Source organism: Syngnathus acus, chromosome 14 (genome assembly GCF_901709675.1).
Source record: "Syngnathus acus chromosome 14, fSynAcu1.2, whole genome shotgun sequence".
NCBI classification, from domain to species: Eukaryota; Metazoa; Chordata; class Actinopteri; order Syngnathiformes; family Syngnathidae; genus Syngnathus; species Syngnathus acus.
In genome coordinates, this window is record NC_051099.1 from 1,852,349 (window position 1) to 1,871,155 (window position 18,807).

Genomic DNA, 18,807 nt, shown 5'->3' on the forward strand with positions numbered 1-18,807 from the left:
GCGTGTCATATGCGCCGTACATTGAGTCCAACGTTCACTGCATCATCTTGAGACGGCCTTCTTAAAATCTGAAATTCTTGAATGGGTGAAGGAAAATCTTTTTTTTTTTACCATAAGTGGTGCTTTGACTCAAACTTCAAATTCAAAGCTTCAAATTGTTTAAAGCTTTGCAAAATAATAATACACAACTGCAAATTACAATAAATAAAATTGTCTCCGTTAATCACAACTGAGCTTGTCATTATGGAAAGGCAGATTTTGTTTGTTTTGTGTACGTGTACCTGATATTTTGACTGCATGTTTTTGAACCGGGCTCTCAAAAATAAGACATTGGGTGCGTGGGATGATACATTGAAGATGAGCGTAAACTGATATTTTCGTAACTTTCTCCACTTGCAAGAATTGCAAAGAAAACAGGGCATCAAGGGAGTCTTTAGCATCTCCAATGTCCCCTGAAGTCCAGATGTTCTGTCCGGCCTCACTATCTTGACAAAACAATGACAATACATGTGGAAATGTTGTAGCGGCCAATACATCATCTCTAATCGTGGTTAAAGACGTGTCACACAAGATCATCTTTAATACTGCACAGGGACCTCGTCGTACAACGCGCGGTCCTTTTGTCTGAGAGTGTGTTTATGTGCGTCGGTGGGTGATGCTGTTTTGGTTAGCAACAGGCTTTGGACTGGCCAGATTATTCTTCTGCGCTCATGCAAGACTTTCCAGCACTCGTCCATTTTTTTTTTTCTCCTCGTTGCCTCTGACCTCCCTCCCTAATCTGGAAGCATCCACGCAAGGGTGGTGTTTATTTTTCTGGGGATACTGTAGATCCCCCCTAAATGTTATTCTTTTCAAATCCAGCCTCTTGTTCTTCACGGGCTCTCGAGAGTCAAGTCTTCCTGTCAGAATAAAAGTGTCTCTTATGTTTAGTCCCTCAGGGAGCAGCTGGCCAGCCAGCTAATCCTCCACAGGGCCTTCTCCGCCTCCTCCTCCTCCTCCACCTCCTCCTTCCTCAATCTCCCTTCCTGCCTTCCTTCCTCTCCCCATGTCTTGTGTAATAGCTCCCTTGTTCCCGCTGGACAAAACAGCACCTTTGTGGCCTCTTTCTCCGCAGCTCTCTAACCCCCTTCACACGCGTTCACACACCAGCTCGGTCTGTCCCTCAAGTCGGAACCATGAAACTCTTTTTAAAAAAGCAAGAGTAGGGATATTGTAAACAGCAGGGTTTTGGGCCGGGCCCGGCCGGACTCAGAGTCCAGCCGAGCAGAGAGGCAGGCCTTTGTTATGAACGGGATTAGTTGGTGAGGTCTGGGGAAGGTTGCCACCTCCAACACCACATAGCTACACCACCCACACTAGCGCCACCTACTTTAATTCGCACCATACTCACTTCCCACACTCGGACAAAATGAAGCAAATGCACACTGCTTGCTCATATATGCATTTCAGGCTGCAGCTCTGAAATGTAAAGAAGAAGAATGTATTTGTTATGAATATTTTTCCGCACTGTTGTTTTGGTCAAAGTGCCTTAAAAGCACATGTGGGAAGCATTGCCATCACTCCAGAGTCCGAGAATGACAAAACGTGATGCAGGTTCGGCTTGGCTCCTTGATGAGCGCTATCAAATGCCTTTTGGAGGCCTTTTCTCACCGGCGTCATCCGTGGCTGAACTTTCCATTCGCCAGCAGCCTCTCTCTGTCTCCTGTGGTGTGTTTGCATGCTTTGAACATATCAAACTGTTCCTTTGAACACCGCAGTCATAAAAAAATGTCCTTTGATGGTCTTGTCACTTTATACAATAGCACTCTTGCTGCTATCCAAAACGCCAGACGGACGTGACCGCACCTCTTCAAGATGTACATAGTGACCAACAGATGGAGGTGGTCTGCTTTGGTACCTTAAGGGGCCCCTTTACACAAGATGGTTTTCATCACAAATGGAGATTAAAAAAAAGTGGCGGCCATGTTGGTAGGGGCGACTTTTCCATCAAATGCATGGAATACATGGCAGCCATCATAGCAGGGGCGGATGTACCGCCAAAGGTGATGATGTAAAGAGTGTTTTTAAAATTCCCTGAAGTCTTTTGCACATCCCTTAGTGCTCCATTATGGCCGGTCTCCCTCATCCATCCCCCGACCGAAGACTTGTGGATGTGGCACAAAAGCCATCACGGATTTTTCCGCCTGGCTGATCGCTCTCTTTCATCCGCTCAAAGAAGCTCAAATAAAGGCTTGATTCACATTGTCCGTGATATGATGTCATGTCATATTTATTCACACGGAGGCAGTTTGGCATTTTTATGAACAAGCATGCCGATGGTGGATGTTGTGCCAACACTATTAGTATGATCCTCAGGTGTTACCAGGGAAACAAGGCTATATTTAGTCATACGCTGACACTCTCTCTCTCACACACAGATAAATGCATGCCGTTGTGGTTCCTCACTTCCTCTTGAATACGATATTCCATTCACTGATTTTTGTGTCAGGATTGATGTATTGCGGTAGATGACGCAAGCACTTTTGAGGGTAACCCCGACCGATCAGGAAGCACACAAAGGCCACATGAGAGCGAGTAGGAGAAGGTCGGAACCTTCTCGGTGTCGTGTGACGGTGCCTTCCGCCCACCATCTGATCCAGTGATGCTATAAATAGCGCGGGGGGATCCATTTATAGCTCAGTGCCACATTGTGATGCCGAGCGGACGACATGTCTCAGTCAATGGCGCTGCTGGAAAATGCGATTATGTCTTTCTCTGAAAGGGTTCATGTGTGTTGTTGGTTCACCTTGGATGTTAACACAAGCTTTGTTAGGTTTTATTTTGGATCAGAGTCAAATTATGAATCAAATGGATGGATGGATGGATGGATGGATGGATGGATATGATTTCTGCCCAACCCCTCCCTGTAAGCTAACATGCAAGGGTAAATTGTCATTGTTTTCTTGGCGTAAGCAAAATAATGATGATGCAAATCCTATTAGTCTTTCTATTGTCCTAGCGGGGCTAGTTGGCTGATTGCTCATTTTCCCACTGTTAACGAGTGGAAAATGCCATGGCCTCTTCCCACTCTGTGCCCTTATGGCCCATGATGACGTGTGTTGTGTGCTTTGATGCATATTTTTCTGTGCATCAACACGTGGGAATTATAGCAAGCTTCCTTTTACAGCTTTATTGCAAAATGAAACAACACACATAGCGTGTTTTGTGCCGCTTCCTGTGCAGACATTTAGACTACCTGGGACTGTGTGTGTGTATAGACGTACTTGTGTGTGAGCGTGAGAGCGATATTGCATCCTTACTGCAACACAAACTGGTACATTGTCATCTCATATCAGATATGATGCCATATTCCCCCCATTTAAAATAGTTCTCTGGTGTCTTAAAAGTCTCGTTGAAATGTTTTTATCTCATGCAAATGAGCCCCCCCCTTACTGCTGAACCAGTGCAGAGTAAGGGGGGCGTTACCATGGCGACGTTGCTACAACGCAAGCAGGTACTAGTGTGGTAGTTCCAATTGTAAAGAAAACAGGTCATAATAGGTGGACTGTATTTTCAAATTTGGAGGCAGCATTTCATCAGCATTTTTTTTTTTTTTTTTTACTATAATAGATTGCACTCCAGCCTTGTTGAACCCATGCGTATTATGGTTTATCGTTCCCAGCCAGACTGGCTCAGCACTTGATGACGTGCATATTTTCCTGCCATTGTTTCTCCTCCAAGCACTTATCGTACACAATTCACTCAGGGTGATGAATTATCCTATGAACTTGTATTTGTGTTTCTATTTCCACCCATTCGTGACGTTAATCCTGGTTATTTTTGGGATTTGTATTGTCCACTGAAGGTTAACTATAGCTTTTTGTTACATGATAGATTTTTGTTTTCTGTTTTCCAAGCATAATGACTATCAGCTATATTTAGCTGATGTTATTTTTGTAATATTGCAACATTTTTCCTGTAAGATTGCTTAATTCTGTCCTTCATTTTGTAATGTTGTAATATTTTTCCAATGAAATTGAAAGCTTATCTTCAAAGTTCTGACTTTATCATTAGTAGAAAAGTGAGTAGACTGTCAGTCCTGATCATGCGCGTGTGTCCGTCATGTGTGAGTAATAAAAGCCAGCGGCGCGTTTATTTCCTCAACCTGACCTCCTTTTGCAGAGCAGGCCTAACTGGATTAAAACACCCTCCGCAGCGAAGGTCTGTTTTAACGCCTGCCATGTTAAGTGTGTGTCGTTATGTGACTGACGGCCACAGCTTGACTCTGTGCGAGTGTGTGTGTGTGTGTGTTGTCACAGGAAGTCAACATGGTCTATGATGTCATCCGCTGCCCTTTATTTGGCTTATCTTTCTTTTGGCTTTATCTTTTTTTTTCTTCCGCTCTCCAGTCTGTCATCCCTTCCTCAACCCCCATCTGCTCTCTCCCCATTGCCACCCCTCCTCCTCCTCCTCCTCCTTCTTGCAGACCTCCACCCCCACTCTTTGGTCCCACAGGAGATGATAAGGTGATGTCATACCTCCGCTTCCTGGGGTTGTGAGTAACCGTACACGGTGGGCCTTGGTCATCTCGGCCATGGTAGGGTATGTGTGCGTGTGCATGTGTAAAATTAGTGTTCCCAGTCAACCTGAACTGAATAAGTAGGTCAGGGTCAAGGGTGACAGATGAAAATGCAAAAAAGTAATAAGCACAATACAATATGGAGAACCCTTATTAGAGCTTTACAAAATGCATTAAATAGATGGAATAGTAAATAGATGAGACAAACAAGCGTCCGTCATTTGTCTTCCCAGAAGTTAGGAGCACACACACACACTTGTCATGTGGGCTCCACCTCACCACCATCTGCAACCACACTGCCTCGCTTTCCTCAGGCATTGGCAAGCAAATCGCTCGTCCTCCAAAATAAAGCACACACATTTTTACCGAACCACGAGGCACATTTTTTTAAATTTTTCATTTTAAACCCCAAGCTTCTTTTGAATTTGGACCTCTGCTTCAATGATCTCAGTATTTGGAGCATCTGTTCTTCACTTAATAAATAGTGTGAGGACATTATTATTTTTTTGCCCATCTAACAGTACAGACATGCTATTTTATTTGAACGGGCAGTTTGGCGGCGTTCATTTTTAGTCAAATTGCACACACTGAATTTGTGGGAGGGGAGAACGGGCAGGAGAAAATATCTAAACCCCTGCCAAAAAAAAAAAATGGGGGAGGACAGATTTCCTGGTCCCGTCAGTCGCGTAAGACCCCGGCGGCAGCACCGAGCCGTAAAATAACATTGAGAGTGTGCCCGGAGCGCTTCCTTTGGAAATGAGACAGAAAAGCATGCCGGTGGGTGGGTGGGTGCTGCTGCAGCACTTTGAAGCGAGGGAGCTGTCCCCCTCCGACAAGAATAGAGTGGCGTTCAGCATGGATGCCCCACTTGAAAGGAGCCAGCAGCAGTTGTTTTAAACTCGTCTGCTCGCCTCGGCCCGGCCTGGCCCGAGTCGGCCGACTTGCTGTGTGGAAGTTCAAAACAACCGGATGATTTATTTATTTTTTTTAATATCTGATGCTACTCTTGTTCAGTTTCCGTACGAGCACAAGTAGTTACTTGAGTGTTTGTCAATACTAAATATTGATTAATTTTCGAGTTACTGCCTTCTTTTTAATTCATCTGATTAGTCATGGCAATGTTGGTGCTGCTGTTTTGGTTAGCAACAGAGTTCAAACGCTAATTACTTCAACGCATAAGATCGCTTTTAATACCCTGCAGGTTTTTTTCTGCAACGTGGTAGGGGCTGCTGTTTTGTTAGCAACAAGGCTCAAATGAGTTCAAAATTCAAATGACCACATCGCGTAAGATGATTTTGAATAGTCATTCTACACTTGAATTCATCTTGCAGACTATTTACGTACCCTTGTAGGTGCTGCTGTTTTTCTTTGCAACAGGCTTATTTGACTTTTTATTGACCGTGTGTGAACCATGGCGTTCATAAACCGAGAAAATAGGGAGTGGTCCATTTGGATAGAAAGGTTTATTAGTCTGCGTGTGTGTGCTGTTTGAGGAAATGTACTGTAAGCACCGCTTGTATCACTTCCTGATGTTCTTTTGTCACCTCCTCCCCTCCAGACAATGGAGCACTTCAAAAGGTTTGCATTAGACATTCCTCTCGACAATTATAGTTGCTTCTCGAGTCAACACACACACACACACACAAGGATGTGGCCTAAAACGAGCCAGGAAGTAAAGCTATAAAAAAAGGTGGGAGCAGTGACATGGTCAGGGCCACAGTCAAACAGTTGCGGCCGTTCCGGGACGCGTGGAATGAGAGCTATTTGCCTTAAATAGCCCTGTTTAGTGATCTATGTTTCCTTTTGCTTTTCATGTTGTCAATGACAGGAAAGGGGAAATGGAAGAGATAAGAGGTTCAAGTCAGACGTGTCTTTCCCAGAAAGGAGACGCTGGGGAAAAAGGGGGCGTCGTGGCTTTGCTTACGCACCGGCCGGCCAAAATAGGACTTGTTCCATGGAAAGGGAATTTGGCTTTTTTGCATCATATCCTGTCGAAAAATGGGCTCATCACAGGCTCAATTGTGTTTTACAAGATGACTCTTCTGTCTTTTTGTGCATGACGTTGTGTACACGCTTATGCAAGCGCTTTCACATACCTTAGCAGGTAACTGAAGTAGCTGCTCAAAATAGACCCTAACTTACATGGGATTTTTTTTCCCTGCTTCTCACTGAAGACAAATAATGGTAATAATATAGTAGGGTATAATAAAATTAAAAAAATACTGTATATCATACAATATGTATATTTAATGACAAATAACTAATGGGAAAATGTCAACACCAAGCTATGTTAACTTGAATCCGTTTTGGTCACACCAAACTGCATTTTATTTGAAATATCTGGGTATACGAAACTAACCAGATTGGTTACGTAATTGATTAGAGGTTTGACCAAATGTTGTTCCTATTTTCAGCAGTACCGCAGGGCTCGCAAAGCTGTTCTAGATGGTTAAGGGAATACAATGGAAGCTCAAATCTCGCGTTGTTTTTGGCCTACTTTTCCTTTGTTTTGCTCGGTGCAGCCAAGCCTCAGCTCGGATACCCATTTTATGCCATTGCGGCATCAACCAGTGTTCTGCTGCTCAATTTCCCAAAGAAAAAACCTCTCCTTGGGTTTATAGACTCCCACAATGCTTTGCTTGCATGACCTCCGAATCACCAGGAGGCAACCTGTTGATTGGGTTATTACTCACGCACTCTAAAATCAAGAACCATATTGATGTTGAATCATACCTGGCCCTAGTTGTCTTCCTCATCTCTTCAGACCTCACGACTCGGCAATCAAAAGTTCTGAGTCAGCATTTTTTTGGGTTGAGGATCAGCTGTCGGATACGCAGCCCCCTGTTTCCGCTAGTGTGTATGTGTGTGTGCCTGCAGAGAACACAGTGACCTTTTTAATCCCCATCACTAATCAGGTCATTATGCGTCCACAATGTGATTCTGTGGCAAATGATCTGATTTACCCGAATACAACATTGCTTTTGTAGTGTTTGGAATTTATAATGGGCTTTAGTTACAGTTTTTAATTCTATTTTTAATATCCATTCCTTTTCTATATTATGGTCACGGGGGAGCTGGAAGCTATCCCAGATGACTTTTTGTGAAAGTCTGGGGGCACCCTATACTGCTTGCCAGCCACTTGCATAAAGACAATACATTTGTATCCTTTCAATGTGTTTGCATGGCTCCTACTCTAATCCACATTTCTTTTCTTCTGTAGCCTATTTATTCATTTCACAATGAACTAAAACAGTTTCTGTGGTTGAACATGTTGAACATTTACAACCCCGGATAAATGTCCTAGTACACTGTGAAGTTTGTATTCCTATTTATGATGGTAGTGGTTGAGAAAATATGAACACAATAAGTAGTAAATTGAAATATAGACATTTAAATGTGCAGAGAAAATACATTTTCTAAAAGACTGAGAGGAGAGGCGGATGAATTGCAAAGGGGATGAGGAGCAAAGCAAAAAGACAGACGTTGGAGGAGATGCAGGCAGGAAGGGCAAATAAAGAAAGATGGAAATGAGGAAAGAGAGAGGAGTAACAGATGAGTGAATGTCCGTGTGTGTGTGTGTGTGTTAGAGGTTCTTGGCTGCTGTCAGGCTTCGGGACTCCCAGAGGAAGCCGGCCCTTGTTCAGTTTACAGTGTATGATTCCCTTCCTGCCCCGCGCAGACCCACAGGCCAACGGCCAACCAACACTTTGTGTGTGTGTTTGTGTGTGTGTGTGTGAGAGAGAGCAAGAGTGAATGTGCGTGTGTATGTATGTGTATTGCAGTCCTGTTCCTATGCTTGTGTGACAAAAGCCGTCAACTGTTTTTTCCATCTTTGTCGGGGCATTTTGGCTGGTTCACACAAGTTAGGCGCTACGTTGTGTGCGCTTGTGTGTCTTCTCAGAGAGAGGTCACAGGTTGCGTAACACTGTTAGTCGCAAGAATTGGCACATTTCGATGTTGCTTGATGACCATAGTATAAAAAAAAAAAAGAGTGGCATTGGCAGATGGCCAATCGAGTGCACAAGGGGCGCTGCCCCACCGTGCATGGTGGCCACCACCACACTTGATGACAAAAATAAAGAAATAAAATTAAATATTATGAAATATTTAGAAATCCATTATTAGTATTCATTACCCATGTACTATCACAAAAAGTTTGACATGCACTGTAGCTGTTTTTCAATACAATAGATAAGACGAAGGTGGGGCACAACATTCTAGTGCCCGGAACTGTCCGACGTCACTTCCCATCTTGTAATGGAATTTTGAAGAAAACACAGAGACATATGTGACAGGTTGAAATGTGCTTTGTTTGTGAACATTATGTGAAAAAAGGACAAATTCTTCTCGGTCAGGACGATCCGAGGTTGTTGTCTTTGTTTGAGCTGCAGTCATCTGCACCGACTTTAGCCTTCATTGAATCATCAGATCCAGACTTGTTGTCTGTCTCCTCGCTCATTTGAGCTGTGTTAAACCGCACAAGAATGTTTGTCCTCCCCAGAAATTGACATGGTTTTGTATGCATCCATATTTGCATGAGTTCCATATGACCCTACCTGTGCAAACTTCTAGTTTTAAACCCCAAATTCTCGCCAAGTGCTTGACTACAGGGGAAGTTCATCTGAGTTGAAATTTAGATCTGTGCTCCCCTCTTGTGGCTACATGTGAATTGCAACAATAAGAAACGTGTCCTGACATGTTAGAAAAGGGGGCAGACACCTTTTGAAACTTGACAAGAGTGTAATTATTTATTGAGCGTATAAAATATAACGTGAAAGTTAATCATATTAACATTTTGTGAGTATCAATCATTTTCAGAAAAATAAAAATATGAAAAAATAATTAATATTGTTATACATTATTTTTAAAAATGGACTCATCCAAACAAATGTAGCTTTTTATAGTGTCACAGACAATGTCACATTTTTTGGAGGTGGGGGGGTGCTATTGTGCTCCAGGTTTCATGTTTTATGATTATTTATTCTTTTTTTTTTTTTTTGCAAGGCTCCCAAATGTCAACGTCGCAAGCGTCTGGCTGATCCTGTGGTTGAGTTTCACCTGCGCCATAACGCCCGTCCGCCGACCTTGGCAGGAAGAAGACGGCCTTCTGTGTCAGATCCGCCTTGGGGCCCGCTTTAGGTTTTCCGTTCTTCTTGAGCGCCACGTACCACTCGTATTTTCGCGACCGATATGTGTTGTAGTGGTTCTCCTCGTATTTCTCCAGAAAGTAACACTCATCGTTGAGCGTCAGCTGCAACACAGAGGAGGATACAACTTATCCGTCATGACAGCATGTCGTAACTTACCTACAATTGTGAATTTCATGGAAAGCCTTCCAAAATAGCTTCAGATTGGCCAATCATAGTCAACTGATCTTTGTGATCATTTATATATATTCATATCTTTACATTATTTTATACACAGTGGAACTGTCCTATTTTTTTTAAATATATATGATATTAATCACAATATAAGTTATTTAAGGGGTTCTTTTATCACAAACAAGATATTTTGGTTGAATTACCTGACATTTTTCGGCTTGTACTTCCGCCTTCATCAGTGTTGGAAGTACAAGCCGAAACATGTCAGGTAATTCAATCTAAATATCTTGTTTGTGATAAAAGAACCAGTTAAATAATTGACAAGTGAAAACAAAATGAACATAGTACAACTACAATCTAAGTTAATTTGAATGATTACAAAATAATTGCAATTTTTGATAGTGTTATTTAACTTTAGTTAGGGTTGAAACTTACTGATCCATAGAGGCGTCCTTTCTTGTTCATGGCCAGGTACTTTTTGGTGTGCTCACCCATCACCACGACCTCGCCCACATTTGTAGCCTGCAGCCTCAGGATGTCTACGTAGCACATATGACATTTTGCATATTGTGTTATAGTGGACAGATTTGATCAAGTCACAGTTAACATAAATCTTCAATATACAGTGATGCCTTGACTTGGTAGCGTCATTCAAAAGCCTCAGTTAAATTACTTATTTGTAATCAAGAAGTAGCTTTGAGTTTCAGAAAGGCTGATAAATAAAAATGATTATATTGCATAAAAACGTACTTACTATAGAGGTCATTTTCCAGCAGACCACCATTGACAGTCCCATCCGGCAGAATCCTCAGATGGTGGCCCCCATTGCAACAGTACAGCCGGGTGAGAGTGCGAGGCTCATGCCGGGACAAGTTACCCAGCGAGTTGCTCGGCAGCGTCATTACATCTCCTTCAGACATCCTCCCGAGGCTTCGAGGTTTGTGATGTGAAGCAGACGCGCTGCTGCCTTCTCCGCTCATGTTACCTGAAGAATGTTTGAGGGAGCAAGTGGAGAGAGAGAGGAAGTTGGGTCCAAACAACTCCTTTTCTGATACGAGCTCAGGAAATACTTCACATGATCAAACCTGATTTCACAATTACCCAAGTAAATAAATAGAAATTGTTCCAGATGGCAATGACGTAACCTTTGAGGGAATTCGGTAAAAGGGCCAGACAGCACCCTAAACGTGAAATGACTGATGATGTAACAGTGCGCAATACGTCTTTTTAACTTACAACGGGGAGGCGAACGGAAATTATGTATGAATCGACTCATCTGATTGCGGAATATGGAGTCATCGGTGATAATCCTTATGCAGCAACTTTGCAGCACTGATAGAAGCGGCTAGGATGTAGAAACAGCAACTCAGTGGTTGACGTGAGAAGTTTGGTATTTACTGAATAACACTCTCATAAGAAGGATACTTGGGAATAATGACAGCATAGGTCAAGAGTTCACATGTGGCTCCGTGGGAGGACCTCCACCCTAAAAGGACTCAAATGGTGTGACTCAAGTGTATTTTTGTCTGATAGTATCATTTTCCTATTACGTTTACATTTTTTCCAATGTACCGGATTTTTTCTGATATTTTCTCATCCGGTCTCATTTGAATAATTACATTTTTGTCATTTTTTTGTGTCCCCCCATTTCTGTGCATATATTGTTATTATTTTTTTGCAACTGCATTGGTTTGTAAAATGAGGCTTTTTATTTAAAAAAAATAGACGTATTGCCTCCTTGATGCCAACAGAGGACGCCAAAGAGCTACAATCAAGTTACCCTCATCCGTCAGTTCTCGCTGTCATGACGTCACCGCAACCCCCTTCAAAACAAGTGAATCCCTCTACTGTGGGCAAAAATTATCTACTTTTCACGTAGTAAGCAATAACAATAACGTAAGTATGTGAAAGCAATACAGCCACAAACGGCTGAAGAGGGTGAGAATATTTCTATTTATTCATTTTCTTATTTAGAAATATGCAATTGAGCTAAATGGACTAAATTTGTTTCATCATATATATTATCTTAACACTTTTGCTGTAACTATACCGTACTGTGTTTTTTTTGGGATGGGGGGAATGACAACTGTGTTTGCCCCCTTTCCCCCCCCATGTGTGATCCGCAAAGGAACAACGCCCGCCCCTGGTTCCTTTAAAATGCATCCGATTGCACAAGAGAGACGCCAGTCCACGAATTAGCCGTGTGGTAGGTTGACCGCGAGCTGTCGAAGCGAAGCTTTCACGCGAGTTGTGCACAATTTTGACGGCGCTCAGCCTTCCTCCCGCCCTCATCATCGCCCCCATCGGACCGGACTATCCTCTCCGGCATGACTCGGTCGACAGGAATGCAGCACCAGTTTGCATGAGCATCTGGACGATATATTGCCATATTGGATTTATTCTGAGAACTTTTCACATTGGATGTTGCGCTGGTGTCGTGCTCAGAGAAGCGCCTGACTCGAACCGGTTTTGCAGAAGATATTCACGCAAGGTTATGCAGGTAAGGCTTTCCCTTCTCATCGGGTACCATTTCTCACGTTGATTACCTGTAATCGGATTTTTGCACCTCCGTTTAATAGCCGCTATAGCAGCCCACGTCAGGGATCGCTGCTGGTTCCTCCTCGGAGCTTTCATTGTTGCCGGCTCGTCCCAGCAGCTTGTGTGCAGGCAAGGGGGCGAAGATGGGACTGCCCGCCCTAGAGTTCAGTGACTGCTACCTGGATAGTCCGCAATTCAGGGAAAGACTCAAGTCCCACGAACTGGAGCTGGACAAGACCAGCAAGTTTATCAAGGAGCTCATCAAGGATGGCAAGGCGCTCATCCAAGCGCTCAAAAGTAAGTTTGATGACATGCACACTTCATGTCCATGGAGACAAATACGCTCACAGGTCACAATATTAGGAACACCCAAAATGATGCATAAACGAGAATGATTTGACATTTTATTCATGTTGTTGTGACAGGCGTGTATTTGGGAGTACCACATCACTCTTGTTCTAGTGCTCCCAAGGTGTAAGAATGCCAGTGCCATAAAAAAAAAAAAAAGTTGTCAGCACCTCTATTTTCAATATCTTGTACTTGGGAGAACCTGGGAGTGCTGTTCTCCGTGTATCAGAGACTTGTAAGTGCTGGTATGCGCGGGAGGGAATAAAGAGGCTGTCGAGATGGCGATAATGGATTGAGCTACAGTGAAGTTCATCTTGTAAATAAGATGCTAATGGCTGGTGGATTTGGAAGGGAGTCAGAACTGTAAATTTGTGTCTCAAGACACGTTGACACCAAAACCTCCACTTGTATCGATGGGCTAGTTTTCCGAGCCAGGGGTACCTCACTCCATTCAAAAAAATGTTCATTGTTCATTGGTGCGATCTGGAAAATGCAAATGAATGACCATTGTGGCTGTTCCGTGCCATTCTAGCAGAGTGCTGCTGCTTACCAGAAGACATTCCACGTACCATTCCCCTCCATCGGATGTTATTTTGTTTAGATGATCGTTTCCAAGCGCAGGAATCAAATGAGGCGAATTGAGGAGAAGCCTAACATAAAAAGACGTGTCACTGCTGTTTTGTCTTTAGTTTGGAATGCATGTCTTTGTAATTCTCTGCACATATGTTGTAAATATGGAAATTGCACATTCCTTATGAGCCCTACAACAGTTTGTGTGCACGCCTAAAGACGGATTGAATTCATTAGAATGTGCGAATTGTGTATCTTTTCCACAGTTTGGAGTAACAGTTTTGAAATGACCCAAAGCTGAAATTTGCAAACGTATACAAGCAGGGCTTATAATGACAACCTCACAGCCTCAATTATAGTCCACAGTGTGCCTGCACACACATATTTTTGCGGCACGCGAATGAAGCCTGCGGTGGCTTCAAAACAGTCCTGCATCCGACCATTAGCGCTGTCTTGATAATGGCCTTGGTACTCGACTTGGAACCCGACCTTTAACATTAGCGCTTTTGTGTAAATGACTGGGAATGATTCTTTACTCCCGTGCCTTCTTGCCCTCCTGTCATCTGCCTTGGCTACTTTGTTTTCCCCCGCAGCCACCCACTGTGTTGTTGTCCGGTTATGAGGCGGCTAATAGCGAAGCGCGACTGTCAACCGTGCTGATAGATGAGCGCCTTGCACACCGCAGCAGAACTAATTGTCAATTATGGCGGATGGAAGGGAGTCAAACCTTCTTTTCAAAGCTCCTCCAGAGGAGTATGTGCCAAGGGGCAAATGGAAAAAAAAAAAAGGACACCATGGCCTTATTATTATTTTATTTTATTTTCCTTTTGAGGATGGAATTTAGGTTGTGGAGGAGAGAATGGGGGTGAGCTGAGAAGGTGGGCTGCCTGCCAGTGTGCTTGCAGGACTTGAAATATGAATATTCTGTATTTGAAGCAAGATCTGAAGCTATTTTGCCTCCCAAAGGATGTGCATCTTTGTGTGTGTGTCATTGCAGCGGAGCGCAGTGGGGGTTGGGGGTCTTCCTCAAGCTGTGAAGGAAAATAGGGCAGGACTGAGCTCTGTCCTGGTGCATGAAAGCAAGACTTGAATCAGAATGGCAAATTCTAAGCATCATTTTTGGTGTCTTAGATTAAAAAAAAAATGTTTTGATTGCTAGAATAACGAGAGGTAGGAACGAATTAATAGCATTTCCATTCATTTCAATGCGAAAAGATTATTTGCGTAGTCACGGAACAAATTGAACTTGTATCTCAAGGCATCACCATATAAAGATTCTGGTAGATATTTTCTCCCACATTAGCGAACATTTTGTGATTTGGCTTCATGTTCCCCAAAATAAATCAGCACTACAAAAAACAACCTACCACACAACCAGTGGACTTAAAGCCCAACGTCATGCATGTAGACTTTTGAATATTTCATCATGTGGACTCAAGTAACATCGCCTGACGCAACGGCAGTGACTCAGCCTTTCGATACTCACGGCGCCCTCGTTACCACAGCAACCACTTGGAAATGACTTGCTAATGTCTGAGCATACCACCACCATCTAATTGGGTGATGAAATGTTTTCCAGAAAAGTGAAATAAAGCATAATTGTGTTACTTAAGTGCTAATTGCCACTTCACTGGTTTTGGTGTCAGCATTGCACTGCTTGGGTGTGAGCTTAACGTTTGTTTGCTCATGAAAATATTCAGCTGCACCTTTGCTTCCTGTGGAAAAAAAAAGAATGCAGGTGGTTGTCGAGCCTTATTGTTAAATTGACCTTTAGCAAATTACCGCTGCATGATGGCATGTTCACTTTCTCAGCTGTTTCAACATGAACGTTTACCACAAGGAAGGTCTGGTTAACCTGCTAAAAAAAATTATATGGACACGTCGGACTCTGTTCTATTTATGTTTTTAATTTGCAATTGATTTTTTTACCATGCGAAGGTGACATTTGAGTGTTGTAAGGAAAACAAAGTTTGAAAGTTCAGCTTCAAATTGAACCTCACTATGCAAACTATTCTCCAACTATAATTATAGCTCATTTCTTTACTTGTAAAAATCTCTTAAATTGTCGTGAGAACTGCCTCTCAGACTGTACCGGCGTGATAGCGCCTTCAGGGGGGAAAAAAAAATAGAGGAAACCAGGACTGATTTATTTCGTCCTCTGAACTCTGAACCTCTTAAAAGGGAATTTGCGGCTTGAGGTCTCCATTCGCCTCTCAGCCTCGCGGGCGCAGATTCGAGACAAGTGTGTGATAATGAGCTGGAAGCGTCTCCAGTGGAGAAAAAGGTGTGGCTCTAATCTAAAAAAAAAAAAAAAAAGCAAACCTCAGGCTTTATTGCAAACTGACTGCCCAGACTTGCAAGAGTTCAAGGCAGCTGCGATGTTCCCACGTGGGAGAGACTTTCTACAGGTGGCGCTTGCATGGAACACAAATACAACAATTGCTTTCATATTTCCAGACGTGCATGTCGATGCACGTTAACAAAACAATCATTGTCCTGCCGCCGCAAAGCTTTGAAAGTGAACGGAGAAGAGCCGGCCGGTTTCACAAGCTCGAGACTGTCGTTGACCTCTCCTGCCTCACATCCACCTGTGAAGCTTCACAGAATAGAAATAATAGGAAATATAGAATAACTTCAGTGTTCAGCCATGATTTCAATTTACCCCCATATTTTTACAAGCGATTGCTCTCAATTCCATCAATCCGATGTAGTGGGAAGTCCGTTTGGAAAAATAAAAGAACACACACTTTAACCAAAGTTGTCAACATCCCTTTGAGCTTTCCATCTGCTAGGATACTTAAAACACGTCAGGAAAGAATGCCGACTAAGCTGTTCTTTGTGTTGTGGCCTTGAAGAGACTCAACTCCGGCTTCTCTCTCTCGCTTTCCTTACAGCTGTGGCGGCGCTTACGATATTTATCCAATCTATTTGAAACGATGCGCCATTTTATTGCTAGCGTGACTCCAAGTGCCCCCACGGGGTGAGCTGGAAAGCAAAGCGGAGACCAACCCAAACAAACCCCAACCCACTGGCATGAAGACCCACATCATGTTTTGTCCCGCCCGCTCTTAAAATAACGGCCGCTAAGAATATTGAATCCCCGTTTTACCACACTGTCCCATTCTGCATTATCACATTTAATGGGCATCCTGTACACACGCCTCTGCAGTATGGGGGTGGTGCTTGGGGGCGTGGCCTTCTGGGTGCAAAGCCAGCCTGAGCTCAGCTTTAATGGGGTAATCTGCTGGGAGTGTGGGTGCTTCATCTGTGTGTGCTGATATAGTTGGGGGTGCAAAGCTGCATGACTTGGGGCTGCTGTCTGGCTCACCAGTGAGGAGGGGGCGGAGCTCTTCATTATTTAGTCATATTAATTCACATTTGTATGTAAAAGTCACATCATCCTCATACTAATGAATGTTGTTTACAGAGCTAGATGCTTTTGAGGCATTTAGTGAATTTTGAAATGGTGATGTCAGATTTGGTCTGACTGGGCAGTATGCTCAGCAGACCATCACATGTTGCTCTCTTTTAGATCATTTCTGCATGATTGTGATTATTTGAAGTCATTCATTGGACCATTTTTTAAGCCCAACAACAACAAGGTAACATGGCAACACTGCATACCGCTCAATTCAGGGATTATTGAAATAACCCTAAAGTACTTTTACTGTAGTAAAATTATTGGTTAAATATTAGAGCTCTGACACTGGGTGAGCTCAAGATGAAGAAAAGAAAAAAAAAAAGTCTGTGCAGCAGAATGTTTTTGTACAATATGTGTTGTTGAGTTCTGACAAAGCGTCTAACGGTGCCTTTTTTTGTTTCCTTCCTATTGGAGCCAAGATTTATGATTTATTTATAAGTGCGGCGACTCTGTTCTGTCGCTGATGCGGCAATTTTATGGAATTTGTGCAAAGGAGGCTTTCGAGTTGGCATGATGAACAAATGCTCTATTTTCACTCGTAAATTGGATTTATTTTGGCAGCTCATTAAAAGTCACTTTTATTGTCCTTTATTATCAACGATGGAGTTTCATCCATCCTTCCTTTCGTTGACTGTAAGCGTGTCCTTATTAGTCATTCACCACTTTAAAAACAATACAACAATTCTGTCGGCCCGTTTTGCTTTGACTTTTCATTCCGAGCCACAGCAGGTGTCAGAGACAGCTTGCTCTCATGCATGCGTGAGTGTTCACACGAGCGTGAACACACACATTGGCTTTGGTTGTCACCTCATGTGCCGACCGACGCAAGTTAACACGCGAGGAGGTGTCAAGTCTAAGAGTCTTCACTTGCTCATGTTCTGAACTGTTGAGGTAATAAGTCAATAAATGACTGCGCGGGTAATAACATACAAGGCCTTTTAAGCGTGAAACGTACTTAGTCATTCTTCGAACTGCAGTCAGAACAATCCTTTTGTGCCCCACGTTGCATTTGAAGCTAGATTTCTGCGGATACCTCTGGCAAATGGTCAGCAGCTACAAATAATATGCACGATATAAGAGCAGAAAATATTTGAGTCAAAATATTCGAAACAGCTTTCTTGACTACAGTGAACTTATAGTTTTTAGTACAGTGCGCCAAAGCACTAATTTGAGACAATTAAGTGTCTACCAGGCCTTGAAATGTTTATTTCCACGACATTGTTTCAAGCATGTTCCCATTCTGTCTTAATGTCGGGAGCATGGACGTCTGGATGTGGGATTTACTTCCTCATCCTGTTCTAGTTTTAGGACTTCCCGTTTCATACTTCCTAAGGACAAAAAAAGTGATCAGAGGAGGAAAAAAACTGTGGGTGTAGTTCATACTGTATTCATGTTCTGTATATACGCAATGTCTAGTATATATGGAGTTTTGCCAGTCGTCATGGAAACATCACGGCTGTCCAAAGGAGCATCATTTTAAACAAGTTTTGCTAAATTAGCCCTAGAAGCAACTTTTTTTTTTCTCATCTGCAGCGTTCATCACTTCACGTGTCATCTTGAGCTATTTCAAGACAAACGAGAACAGGATGTCACATTCCTTTCTACCGCAGCAGTTTGGTCGGCCAAGCTGCACAAATGTCTCGATTTGTCTTCCAAGGTGTCTACAGGAGTCAAAGGGGGAGTGGATAGGCAATAAAATAAGGTCAGGAATGATTCAGGCCAAGACTGGCGGAGCCTGCTGTTGAAGCGCTCACTGTTTTTCAGTCAGAGTTGGCATTCGGGTTGCCCGCCCACTGGCAGGGTGTTGTGTTCACTTCAAACTTCAAGTTTGGCGAGAGGAATTGTCACGCTGTCGATACTGGCGTAATCCATCAAACAAGTTTGAACTCGGTACATCACATTCAAAGAAAAAACACTTAAAAAGTATTTTCGTACATTTGCCAGGTGCACGTGTGAACACTTCTCTTTAGAAATGTGCGAAGCAGGCATAATGGCAGATGTTACCAATTTTTGCGAGTATTCTATTCCAGAGCAGCGGGAACTCAGATGCA

The 18,807-nt window shown here is 43.0% G+C and overlaps 2 protein-coding genes and 1 long non-coding RNA gene across 4 annotated transcripts in view; 2 read left to right on the forward strand and 1 right to left on the reverse strand.

The window, feature by feature from the left end:
• The window catches only part of LOC119133589, a 38,914-nt gene extending 29,229 nt beyond the window's left edge, over positions 1 to 9,685 (forward strand). The window contains exon 4 of the long non-coding RNA XR_005100165.1: positions 9,563 to 9,685. This is a non-coding gene — a long non-coding RNA (uncharacterized LOC119133589). The remainder of the gene's footprint in view (positions 1 to 9,562) is intronic.
• LOC119133588 (fibroblast growth factor 1-like) lies at positions 9,481 to 11,060 on the reverse strand. Its single transcript, XM_037269575.1, has 3 exons — positions 10,634 to 11,060; positions 10,315 to 10,418; positions 9,481 to 9,809 (listed from the first exon to the last, which is right to left on the reverse strand). The coding sequence occupies exons 1-3, from the start codon at positions 10,857 to 10,859 to the stop codon at positions 9,537 to 9,539; spliced, it is 603 nt and encodes a 200-aa protein (XP_037125470.1). The 5' UTR covers positions 10,860 to 11,060; the 3' UTR covers positions 9,481 to 9,536.
• Positions 11,061 to 12,007: 947 nt separating this feature from the next.
• The window catches only part of LOC119134044 (rho GTPase-activating protein 26-like), a 34,293-nt gene continuing 27,493 nt past the window's right edge, over positions 12,008 to 18,807 (forward strand). Inside the window, exons 1-3 of one of the 2 annotated variants that reach the window (XM_037270455.1) lie at positions 12,008 to 12,085; positions 12,154 to 12,379; positions 12,459 to 12,714. In XM_037270455.1, coding sequence (XP_037126350.1) covers positions 12,561 to 12,714 — 154 coding nt within the window. In that variant the 5' untranslated portion in view covers positions 12,008 to 12,085; positions 12,154 to 12,379; positions 12,459 to 12,560. Of the gene's footprint in view, positions 12,380 to 12,458; positions 12,715 to 18,807 lie in introns of both variants that reach the window. The other variant, XM_037270454.1, reaches the window with a different exon arrangement.

Bases quoted from the DNA above. Each gene is read 5' to 3' on its own strand.
- LOC119133588 (XM_037269575.1), bottom strand. From the start codon at position 10,859: ATGAGCGGAGAAGGCAGCAGCGCGTCTGCTTCACATCACAAACCTCGA. The intron at 10,419-10,633 runs GTAAGTACGTTT...TGTGCTACGTAG, and splicing joins GCTGGAAAATGACCTCTATA to ACATCCTGAGGCTGCAGGCT. The intron at 9,810-10,314 runs GTAAGTTTCAAC...TCTGTGTTGCAG, and splicing joins AAGGACGCCTCTATGGATCA to CTGACGCTCAACGATGAGTG.